Genomic DNA, 22,233 nt, shown 5'->3' with positions numbered 1-22,233 from the left:
TGTCAGCATCTCATCGTACTTTTTTATCCTTTTACTGTTACTCAGAACCGTTATTTGCTAGAGCGAGACAGCGATCGCCGCAGAATCGACGAGGCGAATGCGTGCGTCGAACTAAATAAAAATGTTTGAATGCCATTATGTGTCCGTTGCGACTGTATTTGACCAGTTATGTGTTCTATTTGATGGTCAGATATGATCATGTCTGGTTTCTTTACATATATTTAAGGAGTAAGAGAGCGCGCGTGGACTGTCTCGTCCGCACGCGGGGTAAAGTGGCATACACTACATCTGAGTAAGAAGGAGATTTTTGTATGAAGTGTCCGGATTTTGCCAATATGAAAAATAAAAGTCAAACTTATAAAATGGAAAATTTATATTTAACTTAACATTAAATGTAATTAACAAACGTCACGTTTTAAAGTCTTGCGGAAGTACATTGTCCTTTAGTTATACATTTATCAATTAGTCTTTGTACTGATAGAAAACATTTGGAATCATTACAGTAATCCGATATTAGAAGAAATAAATTATGTCAGGATGAATGATCAAAAATTTGGTGATAAATTAAAAATAGCTATTTCTAGTCTTAAGTAACGAGTACTTTGAGGAAAATTAAGAAAAATTGAAGATCTTAGCACATAAATAATTATAATCCGTCAAAACTAAAAAAATACCAAATAAAAAGAACGTACCTAAATAAATTGTTACCAATCCCTTTGCAATAATGTCCATTTAAATTGGGGTCACAATCCCGAGTTTCGCGACAGGCTCGCTACGAATCTCCGGGGATACTAACATGCACAATCGAGAGGGTATCTCACTCAATTTTGCGTGTTCATACAAAAAGATTTAGGCATTACCATATCCAATATTACGGAATATGTACATAGCTAGAGCAATAAGAAAGAGTTGGCGTGTGAATGGAGCTCTGTTGGGAACAATTCCGGGTTTACGTCATTATATTGTACCGTTTATGCGATGCCTTCTACTGTCTTACGCTCCGAACGTTAGCACAAAACTGTTGTTAACGAAACGAACTGCTGCCAACTCCTTTAAATCGTGGGTTCTACTAAAGCGGAGCACAGTATGCGAGAAAGCGAGACAGAAGATACTGTCGCCCTCGCAGTGATTGGTGGAAACCTACTCCTGTCCACTTTAATCGAAACTCGCCTTTAGTGTTCTGTGATGAAGCCACTGTTTTCCATACAAAATCTACGCGTGGGTAGCACTATCTTCGACGAAGTCTCTCGCCTCTTCTTGCGTGACGCACTCGACGTGAGACACTTTGTTCCTGAACTTGACTCCGTAGAACTTGTGCGCATGCTCTAGCAACTCCGGTCGGAAGGTGGTCGTGATGAACTGGGCTGACGTTGACAGCTCGTGGATCATGTTGGCGATTGCTTTCCTGTGCTGAGCGTCGAGCGCCTGTTGGACAATGTTGGGGGTTAGTATTTTTTTATGTGGACCTTTGTCATATAAGATAAGGTAAGGAGCATTATCCATCGCGTTACGCTTCTTCATTGCGATCTCTGGGACAATCCATCAATCCAGATTAAAAAAAAAACGTAAAAATATTGATTATAATTTCAATAATTTGGCTGCCTAATATTATCTCTTTTATCGTGTGGGTTGTGAAGTGAATTACGAACCTCATCAACCCTGGTGTCAGGGTTACTATTGAGCCACCAAAGACCCCTGACATGACTCATATAACGACTACGTACTTACATCAGTAGTAGTAATATTGATTACCAGGCGGTTGTTCCCATGCATACCTATCGTCTAAATAGTGACCTTATACTACTTCCACGGTTTCTGTTTAATCACTGTCTAATAACTGTTGATTTTTACGAATAATTGGTTAGTACTCAAAACCGGCGAGCTTTCAGTCTTTGGTGAGAGTGGAAGAAACGAAAATGGTGTGACAGAGTTGTAGTAAGTAGTATTCCGTGGTCTCTGATTCCCCGATTCTCACCTCAACGGGAAATAGGCGTAAAACTTATGTATCTATGTTTACACGTCACGTTGGTCTCCCAGCAGGGCTAACATGCGCAATGTGATAAAATTTAGTCACGGTCATCTTATCGATTCAGACGATATAATTATGTCGTCTTGTCGATTGGTGCTAATATATGAACCCAAATAAGTCATATCGTTCTGTCAAAGTACGGATAAAATCACGTGTCACGCATGTTAGGGAAGAACAAACTTCTCGATTTCGACAAAATTTATAGAATTGATCGATAATTAAGTTACGGTAAGCATGTTAGCCCTCTAGACAGGTCGGTGAGGTGTGGATACTTAGTTCATGTTGCGATGGAGGTATCATAGGTACATCATACCATACCATAGGTAGTCATAGGACTGCGCTCCGGCCAAGAAGTTAATGCCATCTGCGGCAAACCTACAATAAGGCACTTAAAAAAAAGAATAGGACTGCGCCTTGGCGATATAGCCGTGAGATCATGTTATGTAATGTATGTTAGTTGGTAGAATGTCTAGGTTGATAGGCAAGACATACCTGATCGATTTCATCAAACAAGTAGAAGGGCGCCGGATCACACTTCTGTATGGCGAAGATGAGAGCCAGCGCCACCAGCGACTTCTGTCCGCCGGACAACTGGTTCATCTCGCGCATGTCGCCCTCGCCGCCCGTGAACGACACCTTGATGCCTACGCCGGTGAACTGGTCAGCGTTTGCGCGCTGCAAACATAACACTTGGTTTTAATCCAATTTACAGTAATAATAATAAAAAGTCCGGGACTCTATGGGCCCGAGATATGGAAACAATATAAAAATAATAATCAATTTATAATTATTATTTATTTTATTTTCTTTTTATACATCGGGGTAAAAAGGCCATCGAAGCAATTCACTTAAAAAAGCAATATTGCTATTTGACATTTGTTTGCATTGCGCACTTACTTTTATATGTGCAAGTGTCAAATTACAATATTGCTATTTTTAGATGAATTGCCCATCAAAAAAAAAACGAAACACCTCCGAATTTTAGTTCAACAAATCACGCGTTGCATTAAATTTTAAATTTGGAACATAAATATTAAAAAATAAAAATATTACAATATCCACTGTAAAATGTATTCACATATTATTATTACATAGCTCGGTGAGGTGTAAGCACTTTGTTCATCTCGCTACGGGTGTACCCTCTGACTACCCCAATCGGGATATAGCCGTGAGCTTATGTATGTTTCATTTATTCCTATATAACATTTTTCTGACAATCCGGAATATTAACTTGCGAGGTTTGTCGCCGATAGGACACCTTTTTAATATGTTTTACTTTTTACTTGTTTTTCTATTCTTTTATATATATTCTCAAAAACTCAAACCGAATGGTTTAATTTTCCACAAGGTTAGTATTTTGACGAGAAGCGTGCTAACGTAATTTATTATTTATACATAAATAAAGAACGTTTTTTTTATCTTGGCGGTGATACACCAAAAATGTTTTTTACTCGAGTCCGTGAAGTTAGGATATTATACGATATCTCTTACAAGCAAGAGAAGTATGTCAGGATTGAAACAAATGGAATTCTATAGTCTCCGCTTACCCCGGTGGGAAATAGGCGTGAGTTTATGTATGTATGTATGTATGTATGTATATATATCTTACATCAGGATGCACGCCCTCCTCATCAGCGTTGGCCCTCATGATGAGGCTGCCGCGGCCCTGCGGCACCAGCTTCTTGAATACCTCCGTGAAGTTCTTGCTCACTTGTTTGAATGTGAACTGTATGGCTTCAAGTTTTCTGTGCTCTAGCGTCTCTATCAGCTCGCGGATCTTCTCGCCACTGAAAAAGAAACGTGGTTTATTTTATATGATCAAGTTTTATTATACATTAACATAAACAGCCTATATAATATACGTCTCACTGCTGGGCACAGGCCTCCCCTGAATCAACTGGAGGGGGTATGGAGCATACTCCACCACGCTGCTCCAATGCGGGTTGGTGGAGGTGTATTTACGGCTAATAGCCGGGACCAACGGCTTAACGTGCCTTCCGAAGCACGGAATCATCTTACTTTTTCGGACAATCAGATGATTCAAGCCTGAAAATGAAAGTCCTTACCAAACAAAGGACAGTCTCACAAAGTGATTTCGACGATGTCCCCGTCGGGAATCGAACCCGGACCTCCAGATCGTGAGCCTAACACTCTAACCACTATACCACGGAATACAGAATGTAATTGAAACAGTAACTAATACTGAGGGAGATGATCAATCATCTACTGATTCTGAGTTAATAGAAAGTAAAGTGGAATTTTTCGTCGCAAAAGTATGGAATTGAATATAATTTAAAAAATCGTTAATTTTGCGACGGAAAATTCCACTTGATATTAATTTAGAATAATGAGCTGAATCATCTCTCTCAGTATTCGTTACGGTATCAATTACACCCTGTAGTATATTTGGGGAAGTCGTTAAGCCAAGTCGAGACTTGCGGACGGAGTGATAATATACAAGGACATAATGGACTATCTCTCGTTGTTGTATCACCCGATATTGCCGCAAAAATAATTACCGAATTAACCCAAATACGATACACGACTTCTTTCAGATAATTTCGGAAAATAAGTGCAACCATACTACTGGTCGTTAAAAAGCTGTTAAGACTGTGTGTCAAGTGTTCTCGGTGATTAGTAGTAGGTTAAGAAAACGTTTTGGACACGGTTATATTCGGAAACATCACAATTTACTACATTTAGTAATCAGCGATTACAAACATTAATCATGTTCCGGCGTTGTTTGCTGGTGCTCACACTGCGAATTATTGTGCCAGTGATTTCTGAATATGAAGTGAAATCAGACAACATTGTGTATCCCGAAACTGTGATTCGTTTAAATGAATTGCCTGGTGTATTGGAAGAACTCAGATATACGTTTCAAATATTCACCGGCGACGTTCCTAGAAGCTCCCCAACAAGTATACTGGAAGATGCGTATTTAAATGCCTCACAGCTAATAGTTAAACATGGGTACCCTGTAGAGGAGCACGTGGTACAGACGGATGACGGGTATTTGTTGAGGGTGAATAGAATACCAAACGGCAGGAATGTGCGTGGAAAAAACATAGTGTTGCTGATGCACGGCCTAATGGATAGCTCTGATAGTTGGTTGCTTCAAGGCCCTGACAAAGCTCTAGCGTACCTCCTAGCTGACGAAGGATACGACGTCTGGATGGGCAACGCTAGAGGCAACAAGTATTCCACAACCCACGTCAAGCTATCCAACAAACAACCAGACTTCTGGAAATTTTCATGGGAAGAAATTGGAACGTACGACATCCCTGCAACGATCGACTACATTCTCGCCGTAACCAAGGAAACAAGTTTGTATTACGTCGGACATTCTCAGGGTACGACGAGTTTCTACGTCATGGCGTCTATGAAACCGGCTTATAACGATAAAATCAAAATGATGTTTTCGTTGTCACCTGTCGCGTACCTCAGTCATGTGAAGAGTCCGATAGTGAAATTATTCTCACCCTCGAACACATTGTTGACGGCGTGGTTGGCAACCTTTAACTCTGCCTCTTCGAGTTTATCTTTCTTCAACAATATTATGAAAGTGATATGTCTTATACTTCCGAAATGTGATAGTCTCGTATCTTTATTAGTGGGTTACAATCACAACAACATAAACTCAAATTTGTTACCAGTGGTGTTTGCTCACATGCCGTGCAGTTCGTCGACGTACCAATTTATTCACTACGGTCAGCTGGTGCAATCGGGAACATTTAGTCGCTATGATTTCGGTAAAGAAAGAAATATGCAGTTATACAAACAGCCTATTCCTCCCGAGTACGACTTGAGTAAAATTACGACACCCATAGTAATATTTCACAGTGAAAATGATTGGTTGTCGAGTCCGTTCGATGTGGAAATATTGACATACAAATTACCCGATGTACAAGAAGTGTATTACATTGATGATCTTACACATATTGATTTCATGTACGCGGAAAAAGCCAAACGTGTTGTATACACGAATATAATTCATCATATGAAACGGTATGATAATGAAACGAACGTTTGAATGTATTTATTGTTAAATTTCCAATCTTATATAATCTGTATAATAAAGGTCACTATTAAAAATGCTTTATCTTTCGGGTTGCCGCAATATGTGTTTCCAAAACATTTGCGTTTGCTAGGTGAGTATGTTCCACCATCGGCCCCATCATTGCTCATGTGATGATTGATTACTTTATGAGATTGTTGTCAAACAAACCTATATAATTTTACTTAGCGTTACCCCGTTTTCACGTGGTTACCTAACCTGAGAAATTTGACAGATCCGGTTTTTCACTGAAGCGACGCCTGTCTGACCTTCCAACGCGCGAAGGGAAAACTAGCCCAGTACATGTTAGGTTACATACCTAAAACGCATGAGAATGTCGGTGGGTCGCAATGGTTTCCATCACAGTTGAGCATGTGATAATCATTTATAATTCAAACATGTATTCGAAAATCATTGGTTTAGGCCCATGTTGGGATTCACACTTGCGATCTCAAGCGTTCTTCCAACTGGGCTACCACGGCTAGAAAAGAATAGCAAAGTTGTACTTACCCAATATCGAGTTCCTCTTTTCTTTTGTACAGCTTTTCCTTCTGCTCGGAGAAGCTGATGAACTGATCGAGAGCCTTCTTGTTCACGTGGTTGTACTTCTTCAAATGCTGGTTGGCTTTTTCCAGTTCTTTAAATAGCTAGAAAGAAATAAGTACATTTATTAAAATTATTTCAATGAAGATAAAAACTGCCTATTTCTCCCATCAGGTTGAGTGTTCTTAAATTCCCCATGCTATTTGCATAAACAATCATATTGTTTTGGTTATATTTTTACACTATGACCCTTTGCGCAGCGTTAACTGCAAAATCATAGTGTTATATCTATTCCCTCAAGATCGGAAAGTAAATAACTTAGAAAAACTTATTTCCAATCAAAACTGCCTTTTTCTAACTGATGGCTTTTCTTTTTCGTAATTCATCCTTCAAACGGGATACAGTCCACGTTGGTCCACATTTTATAGCAATTTATGACGAATTTTAGGTGGACAGTATGGAGAACTGTAAAACAAGAAAAATCCAGTTACTTGTTTGAGCGACATCTTCTGGTACTTGGCGTGCAGCTCGGGCGCGTTGGGCAGTGTTCCGAGCGCCGCGATCTTGTCCAGGGACTCTTGAATCTTCTCTTGTAACAACACTTCTTTGGACGCCATCTTCTCTAGACCTTTTGCGTCCTCTTCCATCTTGTCTTGGGCTTCTTTTTCCTGGAAAATACATACACAGATACATAAACTCCCGTAATCTCTAATGAGGTAGGCAGAGCCACAAATCATGTCAGAATGATATACATAGATGAACTCACGCCTATTGCCCATGCCGACACTAAGGAAGGAATTTCATTTGCTTTGATCCTCACATACTTCTCTTGCTTCCTCCACATTCCTCAATCGTTTTCGTTGCATCCTTACTAACTAGGTACCTTTAGGTCCATGACTCCTCCACTTTGTAACTAGGAATTTGACGCACCTTGTTCCTCCACTTGTCGAGCTCGAGTTTGAGCGCCTTCTCGTTCTTGACGGCGGCTTGAACCTTTCGCTCGACATCCTCCATCTCCTTGTTGATCTGCTTGATGCGCTTCTCCGCGCCAGACAGGTCTGCCTTGCTGTTAGCCAACCGCCGCTTGCGGTCCTCCACCGATATCTCTTGCAGCGCTTGGACCAACTCGTCCTTGCGTCTGGGAGGGAAATTAAATTCAAATTCAGAATATGTTTTAGTAATTTACACATCCATAGGGGTTAGTGTGACAGAAAACTTAATAGCTAGTAAAAGCTTCATCATCATCATCAGCCCATTAACGTCCCCACTGCTGGAGCACGGGCCATCCCTATGGATGGATAGGGAGATCGGGCCTTAAACCATCACGCGGGCCCAGTGCGGATTGATGGTTATTAACGACTGCTAATGCAGCCGGGACCAACGGCTTAACGTGCCTTCCGAAGCACGGAGCAAAAGCACGGAGTAAAAGCTTAACAATTTATAAATAAAGAGCTGGGTTTCGGCAATATATGAGCCTTTGTATAGTGCTCAAAAAATGAACTCCGGGCACAGGCTGCTACAACTACAGTTTTCAAGAGGCTGTTTCCGCTGCCACGCACCCTGCACATCAAGGATGCTACTCTCTTTCTTATAACGGCTGCAAAGCCATCTATATGGGCATACATTAAACGAGTAGTGTATTATGTGAGTTTGGAGTCGATAGCTTTCATCATCACTAATTTTTATATATTGTCGGTGTAGCATTCTTCATGCTACTCTTTTAGGGGAAAATAAGGCAGTGGTTTCCCTCTCGCCTTCCGCCCCATAACTAAAATATTTTCTATTTTACTCCTTTGTAAGGATTGTTTAGAAAAATAATTAAAAACGAAATCGTTTTTATCGAATTTAGGGGCTGAATTTCACTAATCCCCTACGCAAAATTTGAAACTCTTGCAGTTCCTGAGATTAAGTGATGAATGAGTGGTATTGCCCTTGAGTTGAGGATAATTGCGTGATGAGATGGAGAGTCATGTAGTTTAGGTTAGGAGGAATTGAAGTCATACCTAATGAGATTATTAGTGAGCAGATTCTCAAGTTTGTTTTTGGTGGCTTCGAGGTTCATACGCGCACTGAAGGCTTCCTTATTCTCCTGCGTGAGGCGGCGGATCGCGTCGTTCAGTTCGTCCACCTTGCCTTGATCGGCTGTTGATAGCTGCTCCATAAGTTCCTGTGGAAACATACACATGTAGGAATAACACAGTATCACGCTGTATCCCTGAGGAAATATGCAGAGGGCTCCTTTTTCTTCTATCGTGTGGGTTGGAAGGTCAACCAACCTCAACAACTCAGGGTTATTATTGAACCGCCATAGGCCCCTGACATGACACCTACTAACCAATTAACGTACTTTTCGAAGCGCGGATCATCTTACTTTAGGACAATCCGGTGATCAGCCTCTAATGTCCTGATAAAACTAGGGATCACAATGTGATTTTTGTGATATGTCCTCGCCGGGATTCGAGCCCGGGACCTCAGGATCGTAAGCCAAACGCTCAACGACTCGACCATGGAGGTCCTTATAGGCAGAGGTATGTCTAGAGGCGTGGGTTCTGCATAAAGGTGTTAGTAGTAACTGCAGACTCCTTGCCGGCTATGTTAGTTTTAGTACCATCTGGAAGTCAAGCAGAGAAGAACTTAAATATGGTGGAATGTACGATCATTTACCTGATGAAGCTCAGACTCGAGCCCTTCCTTAGTTGCCTGCATGGCTTCCAGGCTGGAGCGACACTGTGCTAACGAGCGCTCCTTCGGCCCGCGGAACCGTTCTATGGACGCCAGCTCCTCCTTCATGAGACGGATGTCTGCCTTCACTTTGTCGAAGATGTCTCTGAGAGGAGAGAGAATACAAGTTTTTAACCATAATATTAAGCAGTCAATTTACTGAAATTGTATTCAATATTTTTAGTTTTAGGCGGATGAGACGTTCTACAAATAATATATTTATATAAAAATTGATCCAAAATGTAACTATGTTACCTAATGAATAAAGATATTTTGAATTGGAATTATTTCGTAATACATTGTTATTTTGTCTTGTGGGTTACTTTGTGATCAATAACCGACCTTAACAACCCTGGTGTTAGGGTTGCTATTGAGTCGCTTTATCGCTTTGGCTCATGTAACGATGAAATACAGTAGGTACTACTTAAGAGGAGCTCGGTGGCGCAGCGGTAAACGCGCTCGGTCTGCGATTGTTGAAGTTAAACAACTTTCGCAAAGGCCGGTCATAGGATGGGTGACCACAAAAAATAAAAGTTTTCATCTCGAGCTCCTCAGTGCTTCGGAAGGCACGTTAAGCCGTTGGTCCCAGCTGCGTTAGCAGTCGTTAACATCCACCAATCCGCATTGGGCCCGCGTGGTGGTTTAAGGCCCGAACTCCCTATCCATCCATAGGGAAGGCCCGTGCCCCAGCAGTGGGGACGTTAATGGGCTGGTGATGATGATGATGACTACTTAAGTAAATAGAAGCCGGGACCGAAATGAATGCCGTTTGCGGTAAAGCTACAAGTCACGTCAAAAAAATTATCCAACAGCCTCCATGGTTAGAGCGTTAGGCTGACGATCTGGAAATCCGAGTTCGATTCCTAATGACATTGTCTTAGGGCTTTGCAGGTTTAAATCACCAGATTGTCCGAAAAAGTAAGATGATTGATTCCGTACTTCGGAGGATACGTTAAGCCGTGGGTACCAGTTATTAGCCGTAAAAATACCTGCACCAATCCACAGTTCAGCAGCGTCGTGGAGTATGCTCCATACCCCTCCGATTGATTGTGAGGAAGCCTGTGCACAGCAATGGGACGTATATAGGCTGTTTATGTTGTTCTTTGTACTCACTTGGCCTTCCCCTGCTTGGTCTCCGTGCGCTGCATCTCGGAGACGATGCTGTTAATACTAGTCTCGGTCTTATTGAGCTCTTGTCGCAGTTGGCTCAGCTCTTGTTCTAACGTGGTGATCTGTTCCATCAGTTCGGAGCGGGTCTTCTGCATCTCCAGACGAGAGCGGGACTGGTTGAAGTACCCTCCGGTCAGCGAGCCTTTTGATGATACCTGAAGAAGTACAGTTGATTAGAAGTTAGTCATAGAATGAGGATTAATACTACGTACAGAACGGCAACTCTCCGCTTCCCGTTAACGTCTGAGCTAGGTTTACATAACCGCCTCGGTCTTACTTTAGTCTTCAATATGGTCGTCAAACGTCACACACACAGATGCGCGTGTACGATAACGTCAATGTGTAGTGTCTGTGTAAAACTAGGTTTTTGTATGAAGTGTCTGGAGTGTGTATAGGCTTCCTCAGTACCCGCGAGGACAATATCGCAGGATTCTACCTAAGGTTGCATCGTGTTTAGGGATGGAGACAGCATCATATCCCAATGGAACATAACAAGATGTACTAAGTGAATACCTCACCAAGATTTCTTAGTCCAAAGTGATAGGTGCTGAGCCGTATCGCCGTCTATCAACGAGCCAACTTTGTTAGTGAAAACTGCACTTAAGTTAATAACTCATTGGTGCAAGTCCAGTACCGGGGTTCGAACCGGCGCACCCGTTTTGAGAAGCACGCCGGTGTACCACAGGACTACAGCGAATATCTAGATGCAATTCCCCAAGCTTTTGTTAGACCAACATGACAAAAAACTGACCTTTACAACCCAAAAATACACAAAATATTAAAAAATCTGACCTTTACAGCCTAAAAATGCAAAAAAAATGTTTACCTAATGGTTGTAAGGGAAGTTTTTTAAATAACACTAGGGCGTAAGGGTTAGTAACTTTCTTATTATGCTAGTTATTAAGTGGTAGACAAGAAAATTCTAAGAATTTTGGTATTTAACATCTTTCAATATGTTTAGAATTACAAAAGTTATGAGACTTTAAGTATCAAGAAATGATTTTTTTTTTCCTGAAATCCTGTCATTTGTCCCTTACGTCAATTGAGATTTCCAGCGACGATATGATAAGTGTTGAGTCGTATCGCCGTTTATAATGGTCAACGCAACTGGTTAGTGAAAGCTAAAAGTATATTACCTGATCACCCTCCAAGGTGACGCAATCGAGATGGAACTGCTTCCCGAGCTCGGTGGCGCACTCGAGATTACGACAGATCAGCGTCTTGCCGAATATGTACTTCATTGCTTTGGCGTACTTGGGGTCGTACTTCAGCTTCTGTACCATGGCTATTGCGTTCTGGAAGGAATGTTGTGTCAGTAACGTAACATAAGCTAACGACCATAACCCAATTGGGGTAGTCAGAGGTACTTCCATCGCAAAAAGAACTAAGTACCCACACCGCGGTGAGCCATATCGCCGCCTATAATGGATATAAAATATAAAATTGGGTCGTTTATTAGGTTCAAGATAAATTATGAAATTCTGATTACTAAATAAAGACCTGTCAAACTACAATTAGGTTAAGTACGCCCGAATGGGCACCGTTGGCCGGTTCTGTCTGGTATATAGAGGTAAGAACGAATGTCCTTTTAAAATCCAAAACCCATTGTTTAACTATTGAGTATGGCAATCTCAGCGTTACGAGTATACGGACATAAATATACACAACCATATACAACCAACCACATACAACCATTGATTTACTACTACCGTAGATACAGTGCTTGATACAAAAATGCGGCGAAATTTTAGCGTTTGTTTATCTATACATTCGTACACAGCGGTATATACATTTAATAAAATCGTGTCAAATTAAGAAAGTACGCTTCGTCTTATTACGTATATTAGCGCGTAGTGCTTCGTAACGCGGTCGGGTTATACTGCGACTCGGATTGACCGGGCTTACTTGTTTTAGTGTATTTTAAACTAAAATAATAATTTTGGTGGGTTTTACTGCAAAAATTAAAATGTTTATACTATGATAACATGCACAAAGTCATTACTTATTAGAAATATGATGTTCCATTCTTCTTTTTACCAGTTCGGCGCCTAATCGCGCACTTAGGTAAAGTACTGTCAACGTCGTTATATTAACAGTAACTTTGCGTCCCACTTTTTGAGCGCTGATGTGCAATGTACGGTAGTAAATCTATGTGAACAACTTACATTGTCGTTAGGATAGACCATGTCGCGCACTTGCAGCCGGTTGAGCGGCATGAAGGTGACCTCCCCGGGCAGCGACTGTCGGTTCATCTCCTTCAGGATCTTGGTGCCTACAGTGTCCGACTCCACTATGTGGTGGAACAGACGGTTGCCTGCCGTTACCTGGTCGGACGAAAATTTAAGGAGATCAATTTAAAGCCTTATTCTCTAACTCACATATTTCCGATTCACTGAAAATAACAACTAACAATGTATTGAATTATTATTATTATTAGCCAATCTAAACATACCAGGGCTTAGACCAAGAGGACGACCAAAAACAAGATGGGCGGATGTGGTCAAAAAGGACCTGTGCATGTGCAATGTCTCCGAGAACGACACGTCTGATAGAGCGAAGTGGAAAAGAAGTAGGAAGAAGGCAGACCCCACCATCAGATGGGAATAATAAATGCCAAGGAGAGAGAGAGAGAGAATGTATTGAAATATTAGCCAATCACAAATGCTAGGATTTGAGATTACATAACCCTCCACATCAAGGAAAATAAGCTTCCTATTTGCGCGCTACACTGCAGTTTGTATATGTACATATTACATTTTCTATCGGAGGTTGTTTGGCAAAGAACGCTTTTAGGCCACATTTGCTCACTTTTATCTTTTCCTTGTACCAATTCTGTGTTTGTATGAGCAATAAAGTGTTCTTCTATCGTGTGGGTTGCGAGGTGGATTAACCTCGTCAACCCTGGTGTCAGGATTACAATTGAGCCGCTAAGGCCCCTGACATGGCTCACAACTATTTACATACATGACGGCTTAACGTGTCTTTATCTTACTTTCGGACAATCAGGTGATCAGCCTATACTGTCCTAACCAAACTAGGTTTGAAGGGTTACCGAACAAGTGTTTTGTTGTGACTGAAGTTTGGGCAAAAGATTATTGTTTTTAATTACGTCAGAAAAGAGAAAATTATGTTTCATAGACAAGAATTCCGGGTTAAATCTCGTCTGATTGCGAATTTTTTCGAAGCAATTTTCTAGAATGAATAGCACTAACCTCAACAGCAGTGTAGATGGTCTTATCACAAGTAAAGTTCTCGATGACGGGTCCGTAGTACTGCGTGGCTATTTTGGCCCACTCGCCGCCGCGCTCCTGGAACGTCTCCAGCACTTTGCGCACACTGTCGCGACCATTTAGGATTGGCTGGAATAATACATTTACAGGGTGTAAGTGACATCGTAAATGGTATCGTTACCATTGGTAATGGTATGGTGTTAGTGGTTCGACATCGTTAGTGGTATCAGTACTGGTTGAAGGCCGAGGAAATGGATTCTAGGGCTCTACCTAGAACATTACCGATTGAGAAATTGGTCGGTGTACTGCGGAACGGAAGGCGATTGGGGCAACCACCGTTCTACACGCTCGATCTATGGAGTAATGGCGATTACTCCACCGACAAGAGCTCAGCTCTTAAATAAAGAGAGAGAATGACATCTTAACGAAAACTTTTGAGATATGATTCAGACCATGATTCTGATTTGATATCGATATTATACGATGATAGTCGCTAAAGTAAAGAATTGAAAATAATTTAAAAAAAATCATGAACTTTGCGACAATTCACAGACGACAGAATCATGAGCTGAATCATCCCCCTCAGTATTCGTTACAATGTCACTAACATCATGTATAATTACTGTGAATGCGGTCACCCGGATCAAACCCTTTCTCACATATTGAAGGAATGCCCCCTACACCGTCTCTCAGGTGGCATAGCCGAGCTGCATAGTGTGACGGATGCGGCAAACTTGCTTGAGAGTTTAAAGTGGACATATGATCCATGCAGGATAAATTTCTGCCAGACGCAATAATAATAAACTATAGTTATTTTCTTATTATACAGGGCGTTAGTGACATAGTAACGAAAACTTTGAGGGAAGAGTCAGGCCATGATTCTGAGTTGATATCAAGTGGAATTTTCTGTCGCAAAAGAAATCTGATCTGTTAATTTTTTCAAAAGAAATTGTGCTTGATATCAACTCGGAATCATGGTCTGAATCATCCCCCTCAGTATTCGTTACGGTGTCACTAACACCCATACATACTCGTATGGCTACCCGTACGTACTTGTATGGCGTGTAAGTGATATCGTAACAAATACTGAGGGAGATAATCAGCTCATTATTCTGAGTTAATATCAAGTGGAATTTTCCGTCGTGGTCTCTGCTCAACAGATGAGACGTGGCATTTTTCAATGAGAAATAGGTGTGGGCTTATAAATTATACTCACTTTACCAGCCATCGAACGCAGGGCCTGATCAGCTTTAGCCAAGTCCTCTTTCAGAGATGACAAGTTTTGGGTCAGGGTTGTCTCCTTACGCCACAGTTCACTGAAAATATTGTATTCAAAATTATTGTATTGTATTGTTTACTAACATCCTGGGTCCGCATTACCTGTAATAAGATACATACATAAACTCACGCCTATTTCCCACCGAGGTAAGCAGAGTCAATAGAATTCTATTTTCTTCTCTCACACACTTCTCTTGCTTACTCCACATTCATCAATCGCTTCATACACGCACGCTGGTTCAGAGTAGATCGTACTAAACCTTTTCTAAAGACATCTCCAATTTGGTCAGCCCGTAACCCGAACGGGTTACCCGTTTGGTAACCCGTAACAAATTTTATTTTATTTTTTATTGTTTCGTGTAATATTTGATTTCATTTTTCCTCAACTCCCGTCTATAATCTCTTTGAGACACCATCCCATAAAAGAGAAATGATTCTTCTTCTTTTAGCACTCACAGTACTGCTTATTATATTCGTCGATGTCCACTCTCTGTCTCTTTCGTCATATCTGCTATCTCCCCTTAACACACCACCCCATAAAAGGAGAATACAACTTACTTCCTAGCACTCTGCACCTGATCGTTCCTCTTTTTGCACTCATAGTACTGCTTGTTGTGTTCGTCGATGTCCACTCACTGTCTCTTTCGTCATATCTGCTATCTCCCCTTAACGCACCACCCCATAAAAGGAGAATACAACTTACTTCCTAGCACTCTGCTCCTGATCCTTCCTCTTCTTGCACTCATAGTACTGCTTGTTGTGTTCGTCGATAGCCACTCTCTGTCTCTCCATCTCTTTCGTCAACTCTTCTATCTTTTTCTCTAGTTCTGTCAGTTTGGTAGCGTCGCGGCGTAGGTCGTCGCGGAGTTTGCCTTCATGGTCTTTCTTGTCTTTTATCTGCTTGTTTAGTGACCTGGAATGTAAGGATTTGGTTATAATTTTATGGTTGATGGAGAATACTAGGGTTTCTTAGCACACGGCGTATTTTAAACGCGCAGAAGACGCGCGTTTCAGGAACGCGTCGCGCCGTAGACGCTGATTGATGCGTTTGCATTGATGATACAAGCGCGCGCATGAAGCGCGTATTCGCGCGTTTGAAGCGATACAAACTGTATCGCTGTATTTTCGTTACAAGGTTGCGATCGAATCGCGTTTGAATCGCGTATACGCGCGTATTCTGCGCGTCGGGTTTGTTTTTCCAACTCGTCATAATCTGGGAGTCGTCAAGGCTTGAGTGAATAGACATTTGCTAGGTAAGCGTGATCCCTAGACCACACTGTCACTTACCATCAGGTGGCATTGTGGTCAAACGCGAGCCTATCCTACTTAACAAAGAAACAAAGGTGATATCATGGACTTACTTCAATTCCTTCTCGATCCACCGATCTCTGTCTTGTTTGGAAGTGAACTGCGTGCCTCGCCCCTGCTTGGCGTACAACTCTTGTCTCTTCTGTTGGTTCAACGCGAGCGCGCGGGTACACTCCTCTTCGCGCGCCTTCATCTCCTCGTATTTAGGCTTCAGCTCCTCTAGTTCGCGTTCCTTCTCTGATATCTGCTGTCTGAGGCGCTCCAACTCTGCTTCTGCTCGTTCCTATGGGTATAATGAAAGTACGGATTAAATAATTAAGTAGGAAATTACACTATTAACACAGCTGGCGAGAAGTGGATGCATATAAACATCTCTGCCTACCTTCGGGGATACAGAATAAATATAATGACGGTCGCAAGTCAATATATTTACGAAAACATTATGCATGTACGTAAAAATGTATCTCTCCTTCCGAGGAACTGTGAAAGGAATACTTTTAATACAAGGCATAAAAATAAAAATTCCATTCAAAATTCTAGATTAAATTAAATTCATCTTTTTTGTTATATGTTACATTGACCTTGAACTATGATAACTACGTTGAATATATGATTTTAATTTCTGATTACATACTATGTTATTTTATGTGTGATATGCTCTTTTATATGATTATTATTATTGATTATTTTATATGTCAACTGGTTGCGTATTAAGACAAAACATTCTTCATTTGCAACTAGTTGCTAACAAAGGAGTAAAATTCTTCCTTTGCAACTGGTTGCGAAACGTGGTTGCGATGGCGGCCAAAGGGGGTATGTTATGTGTTCATAGGTTGTGTGTGTTATATAGTGTGTGTTATGTTACCTTGGACTTGTTATCTCCGTCGACGTCGTCGGTGAGGTCCTTGATGGCGAGCTCCAGCTTGGTCTTCTCGCGTAACAGTTGTTGTTGCTCCGTACTCAGGATGTCTTTCTCCTCGCGCGCCGCGGCAACTTCTTTTCGAGCTTCTTTAAGTTTCCTGTTCAAGAATATCATTACTATTTTTTTCATAAATAATTTGTTTTTAAAGTTAATTATTATACATATTTATAGGTATATAAAGGCGATAAGGCTCACCAAGTCACCACCTATCTCGTTCGTCTAACAAAAAGCTCGGTGAATCGTGTGTACTTAGATCATCTTGCGATGGATATACCTCTGACTACCCCAATTGGGATGTAGTTGTGAGCTTATGTTTATTATTCATGTTTTATGTTGACAATGATGCCGATTCGGGCAACCACCAACTTAATTTAAGTTAAATTGACAGGACCAAAACTATCTCTATCTCTTTTTTGCACTTATTGTAAGTGAAGGACGGCACTAGCTTAAGAGCTGTCAAAATAAAATAAGTTTTTTTTTTTATTTGAATTTGAGAGAGATCGAACTGATGCAGCCCGAATTGCCACTGCGACATAGCGAAATCTATTGTGACCAAAGATTCAAATTTAGTTCGTAACTGTAACTGCGTAATGTTACTTTTATAAGCGCAAATGTCAAATTGCAATAGTGCTTTATAGGTGAAGTGCTCCAAAGTAGCATTCTATGTCCGCCTGGATGGGTTTGAGGCGGAATAGAGAGAGCTCGTTTAGGACAGGTAGAAGTGGAAGTTTGGGAGGCCTTTGTCCTACAGTGGGACAATCAAGGCTAGAAAAAAAAAACTTACCTGTTAGCCTCCCTGACGTGTTCCTGAGCCTCTCTGACCATGTCGGCGTAGTGTTGCTGCTCCTTGCCGCTGTTGGTGCGCAGTTTCTCTAACTGGGTGTAGAAAGTATAACTATAAAGACTTATACTACGTATAGAACGGTGAGCAGTTGCTAGAACGCTTGCCTATCACTTTGAGGTCGCAGGTTCAAATCCGCCACAGGACTAAACCAATGATTGTCGAATTTGTTTTCAAATTCATGTTCTACCAACTGGGCTATCACGGCTCGTTCGTTCGGTTCGTTTCTATTTAAATTATTTATGAATTTGAATAAAGAAAAATGTTGTGAGTGACATTTTATCATGTTTTCCTATGACGTGTTTTGACTTTATTAAAAAGTAAGTGATTTGACTAGTTGGAAACTACCCCATTTCTTGATTGGGGTTAAGAAAAGATAGTTATAGAATTGAATTAATAATTATAGAAAAAATGCAAAATCATACCTCATCCAACTTGCGCTTATTCTCCTTATGCTCGGTGTCATGTATGATGAACTCGAGCACGCGCCGCGCGCGGTCCCATTTCTGGTACTCCTTCAGTTCCTCCTTCTCCTCTTCCAGGGTCTTCAGACGCTCCTCAATGGTCTGTAGAAACTCGTTGATTTTCTCCACCTGATCAATAGATGTATTGATAATAGACTACATTCAATTTGGTGATAAATCCTTACTAATATCTAAATATATAAAAGGAGTAGTATTTATAAATGCGAAAGTAACTGTCTGTTACGCTTTCACGTCGAAAATACTAAACTGATTTGGATGAAAATTGGTACAGAGATAGATTAAACATTGGGAAAGAAGATAGGACAGTTTTTATTTTAATTAGGGGTGGATAACTGAAATCCACACGGACAGACTCGCGGGCGGCGAGTTAAGAAAAAAAGTAGCCTTCTTTTCGTGATTTTATTTGCATGATTTTTAGATAGTGGGATTAGTAAACGTGTGTGTGTGTGTGTGTGTTACACAGACCTTTAAAATGAGTAGTTTAAGTTTTAAAAGTTAACATACGAAGTTACTTTTATATAGTAAGAACACTTGAAAATTTACATACCGAATCGTTTTCTTTGAGATGCTTATTAAAAGCATCAAGAAAAGTTCAAAATTATTATTTTATGCATAGTATCCCATATAGTAAATGACAAAAATATGTCACATTTCAACTAACCAAAACTTAAAATTGTGTGCATGCATACCTTCCCAACTGTTTCCTTGAGTATAGTGACAGACTCCTCTCTGCGTTCATCATATACTCTGGTTCCCGCAACTTCTCTCAATAGCTTCAACCGGTGAGAGTCTGGAGCTATGGCCATTTGGTTGATCTACAAGTTATAAACAGTTACAAATTATTCTATACTGTAGAAATGTAAGAAATAAACATTAAATAGTAAATGCCTTGCAACTTTTACAGCATAAAAGTATTCCAAAACATTTTTATTTGCTTCTTTCAACGTAAAGTTGCCTAAAATAAATTACTATGTATTTAGCAATAACACCGCCTATTGTACATCTTTTGCTTTTTTTCTTTTATAAATAGCTTTTTTGATGGTATTTATCGATAATATAATTAATATAAATTTATATCAAAATAATATATAATATATAAGACTAAATATTACCAAAGTGGCCAGTGAATGGTAATTATTTAGTTTTTGTTATTTTCTTTTGTAAAGAGTTTTTGTATGGTATTTAATATTTAAGTAATATAAGAATAAATATTACCAAAGTGGTTTGCGAATGGTAATTATTTAATATTCTGGATATTTGTAATATTAATTAAGGTCCTATTTGATTTTACAAGGTTAGTTTTAGAAAACTACACTTTAGTATTACAAAATAAAGCTCAAGATGATGCTTATAACAGAATCATGAATACTCACTTTACCCTGCTTGACAATGTAGTAAGGGTTGGAGTTTGATAGACCAGCACTCTCCAACAGATTGAGCACTTCGGAGCGAGGAACCACCTTTTTGTTGAGGAAGAACTGATCCTTCTTTGAACCAATCACTCGCCGCAGGAATATCTCATCTTTCTCAATCTAAATTAACACATTTTATTAAAATTATTATTACTCATAAATTATATAAAAGTGTATAAATTGTTTCTTTTATTCTACAGCATTAACTTCATAAAACATTTTTAATTTAATTAAAAATTAAGTTTCAGTCAATCTTACTGGAATTCTGTTGTCCGAGTTATCAAAGATGATCTCAACAAAGGCAGAAATGACTCTTGGTCCTGTGCCTTCATGCAGCAGGGCCAGACGTTGCTCCGGCCGTAGATGTGAGAATTCATCACTGAGCACAAACTGGATAGCTAAAACACAAATATTCAACATTGAAGTTTGATATGACTGCTAAACTTGCCCTTATAATTTCATCCAAAAACCAAAGTACTATAAAAATATCTAATTTTTTGTGGGGGAAACATTGTACAAAAACATGTTAAGCTTTAGATTACAGTAGTTTTAAATGAATTGCTTCAATCTGGCCTTTTTAGAACCCCTGGTCAATAGGTATTTCGAAGATGTAGGTAACAAGTTAGTATGAATACGTACCGTGAAAGAAGTTGCTTTTCCCGGAGCCATTACGACCGACGACTACATTGTGTCGTTTATCAAACGGCTCCACCACAATCTGCTCGCGGTAACTCTTAAATCCCTGGATGATTACCTAAAAACACAATGTTATTGTTTTATGACGCCACTTCAATATTGCACTTAAGACAGAACTAAACGTAATTAATACACAAACAAAGCATTAATAAATCGACAGCGCTTAGTTATACCTGTTTTATATGCATTTTCACTGTGAATTTATTGCAAAAACACTAAATTGTTTCGTGTAAAACGTTGACCGCCATTTCTTGACAATCACCAAATGTCAAATCTGTTTTTTTTTCTGAAATGTTTAGTTTGGTGTTGCCATTAAAATCCGCCTCAATCGACATCAATCAATCAATTCCATCATTCATCGATATAAAAAAGAACGACAATAAAAACATTTTGGAACGACAGTCTTACAGCTATTTCAATAAGTCCATTTATCTATGTAAAATCGTGAATTTCAACATGAAGTCTTATGAAGGAGGGACTTTCCAGGCTACGTTCCCCAAAAAACTATTGGATGGCGCTGTACAATGTTATCTTCTTTTAACCCTCTTAATTTCATGGATTAACAGACAAAATGCAACTTTTATCTTTGTTTTTGTTATTACGCCGGCACAACACATCTTCCACCCATTACTAGGTATTCTTTTTTAGGTATATGGGTAGTAACATAACTTTATACAGCATTACCTATACAATTCAATTGATAATTTTTTTATGTATATTCCTCTCGCATTACATTATATTTTTGAATAAATATGTAGGCGACCATTTAGAAAATGGGTAGGTACCTAATTATAATGTTAAAAGTATACAGCGTCATCAAAATTTATTTTGGAGAACGTGGCCTGCAAAATCCCTCATAATAACAAATTGATAATTTAGGTACTTAAATAAAACGCCATAAGCGCATTTTTCCAAAATCATATTGTGATGGGATTTTATCTAACAAAACCTCGCAACAGATAGGTACGCTATTTTTTATTACGCTTAGTTTCAATTGGTATAAAAATACACAATTTTTATTTGGAATCTTCTTCTATCGTGTGGGTTGTGAGATGGAATACCAACCTTATCAACCCTGGTGTCAGGGTTATTATTGAGCCGCCAAGGGCCCCTGACATGGCTCATGTAACGACTACTTACTTACATCGGTAAATAGTAGCCGGGACCAACGGTTTAACGTGCCTTCCGAAGCACAGATCATTTTGCTTTCGCACAATTAGGTGATCTGTCTGTAATGTTCTAAGCAAACTAGGATCACAAAGTGATTTTTGTGATATGTCTCCACCGGGATATGAACTCGGAACCTCCGGATCGTGAGTGCAACGCTCAAACCATAGGAGGCCGTACCCGGAATGAAATAGCTAGTTACTTATAACAAAAATTCGCAATAAACAACGTGATTTTGGAAAAATGTGCTTGCATAATAAGTTTTCGCTCAAGGCGAAAGTTTGTCAAAATTATTATTACTACATGGTTCATTATATTTCTGACAGCTGTTGCGTGTGTAACCGAAAAACGTTTATGTAGGTATCGATACTTAG

At 39.9% G+C, this 22,233-nt stretch overlaps 1 protein-coding gene across 1 annotated transcript; it reads right to left on the bottom strand.

Annotated features, from left to right (window-relative positions):
* Window positions 1-355: 355 nt before the first annotated feature.
* Window positions 356-20,976, bottom strand: LOC126371196 (structural maintenance of chromosomes protein 3). Its single transcript, XM_050016443.1, has 23 exons — window positions 20,866-20,976; window positions 20,636-20,750; window positions 20,255-20,394; window positions 19,958-20,116; window positions 19,274-19,399; window positions 18,525-18,692; window positions 18,043-18,134; window positions 17,202-17,355; window positions 16,390-16,619; window positions 15,732-15,941; window positions 14,967-15,066; window positions 13,733-13,879; window positions 12,686-12,844; window positions 11,657-11,815; window positions 10,464-10,675; window positions 9,294-9,456; window positions 8,633-8,796; window positions 7,560-7,767; window positions 7,121-7,297; window positions 6,597-6,733; window positions 3,639-3,816; window positions 2,522-2,704; window positions 356-1,425 (listed from the first exon to the last, which is right to left on the bottom strand). The coding sequence occupies exons 1-23, from the start codon at window positions 20,878-20,880 to the stop codon at window positions 1,213-1,215; spliced, it is 3,609 nt and encodes a 1,202-aa protein (XP_049872400.1). The 5' UTR covers window positions 20,881-20,976; the 3' UTR covers window positions 356-1,212.
* Between the last annotated feature and the right edge of the window lie 1,257 nt (window positions 20,977-22,233).

Source organism: Pectinophora gossypiella, chromosome 12, assembly GCF_024362695.1.
Source record: "Pectinophora gossypiella chromosome 12, ilPecGoss1.1, whole genome shotgun sequence".
Taxonomy (NCBI): Eukaryota; Metazoa; Arthropoda; class Insecta; order Lepidoptera; family Gelechiidae; genus Pectinophora; species Pectinophora gossypiella.
Note: the sequence above shows the minus strand (reverse complement) of the source record. Positions and strands in the feature narration are given on the sequence as shown.

What these genes read in the sequence shown, in the direction of transcription:
- LOC126371196 (XM_050016443.1), bottom strand. An exon ending in ATAAGCGCAAGTTGGATGAG is followed by an intron (nt 18,135 to 18,524) that starts GTATGATTTTGC and finishes TTCTACACCCAG; the next exon opens with TTAGAGAAACTGCGCACCAA. An exon ending in TCGACAAGTGGAGGAACAAG is followed by an intron (nt 7,298 to 7,559) that starts GTGCGTCAAATT and finishes TGTATTTTCCAG; the next exon opens with GAAAAAGAAGCCCAAGACAA.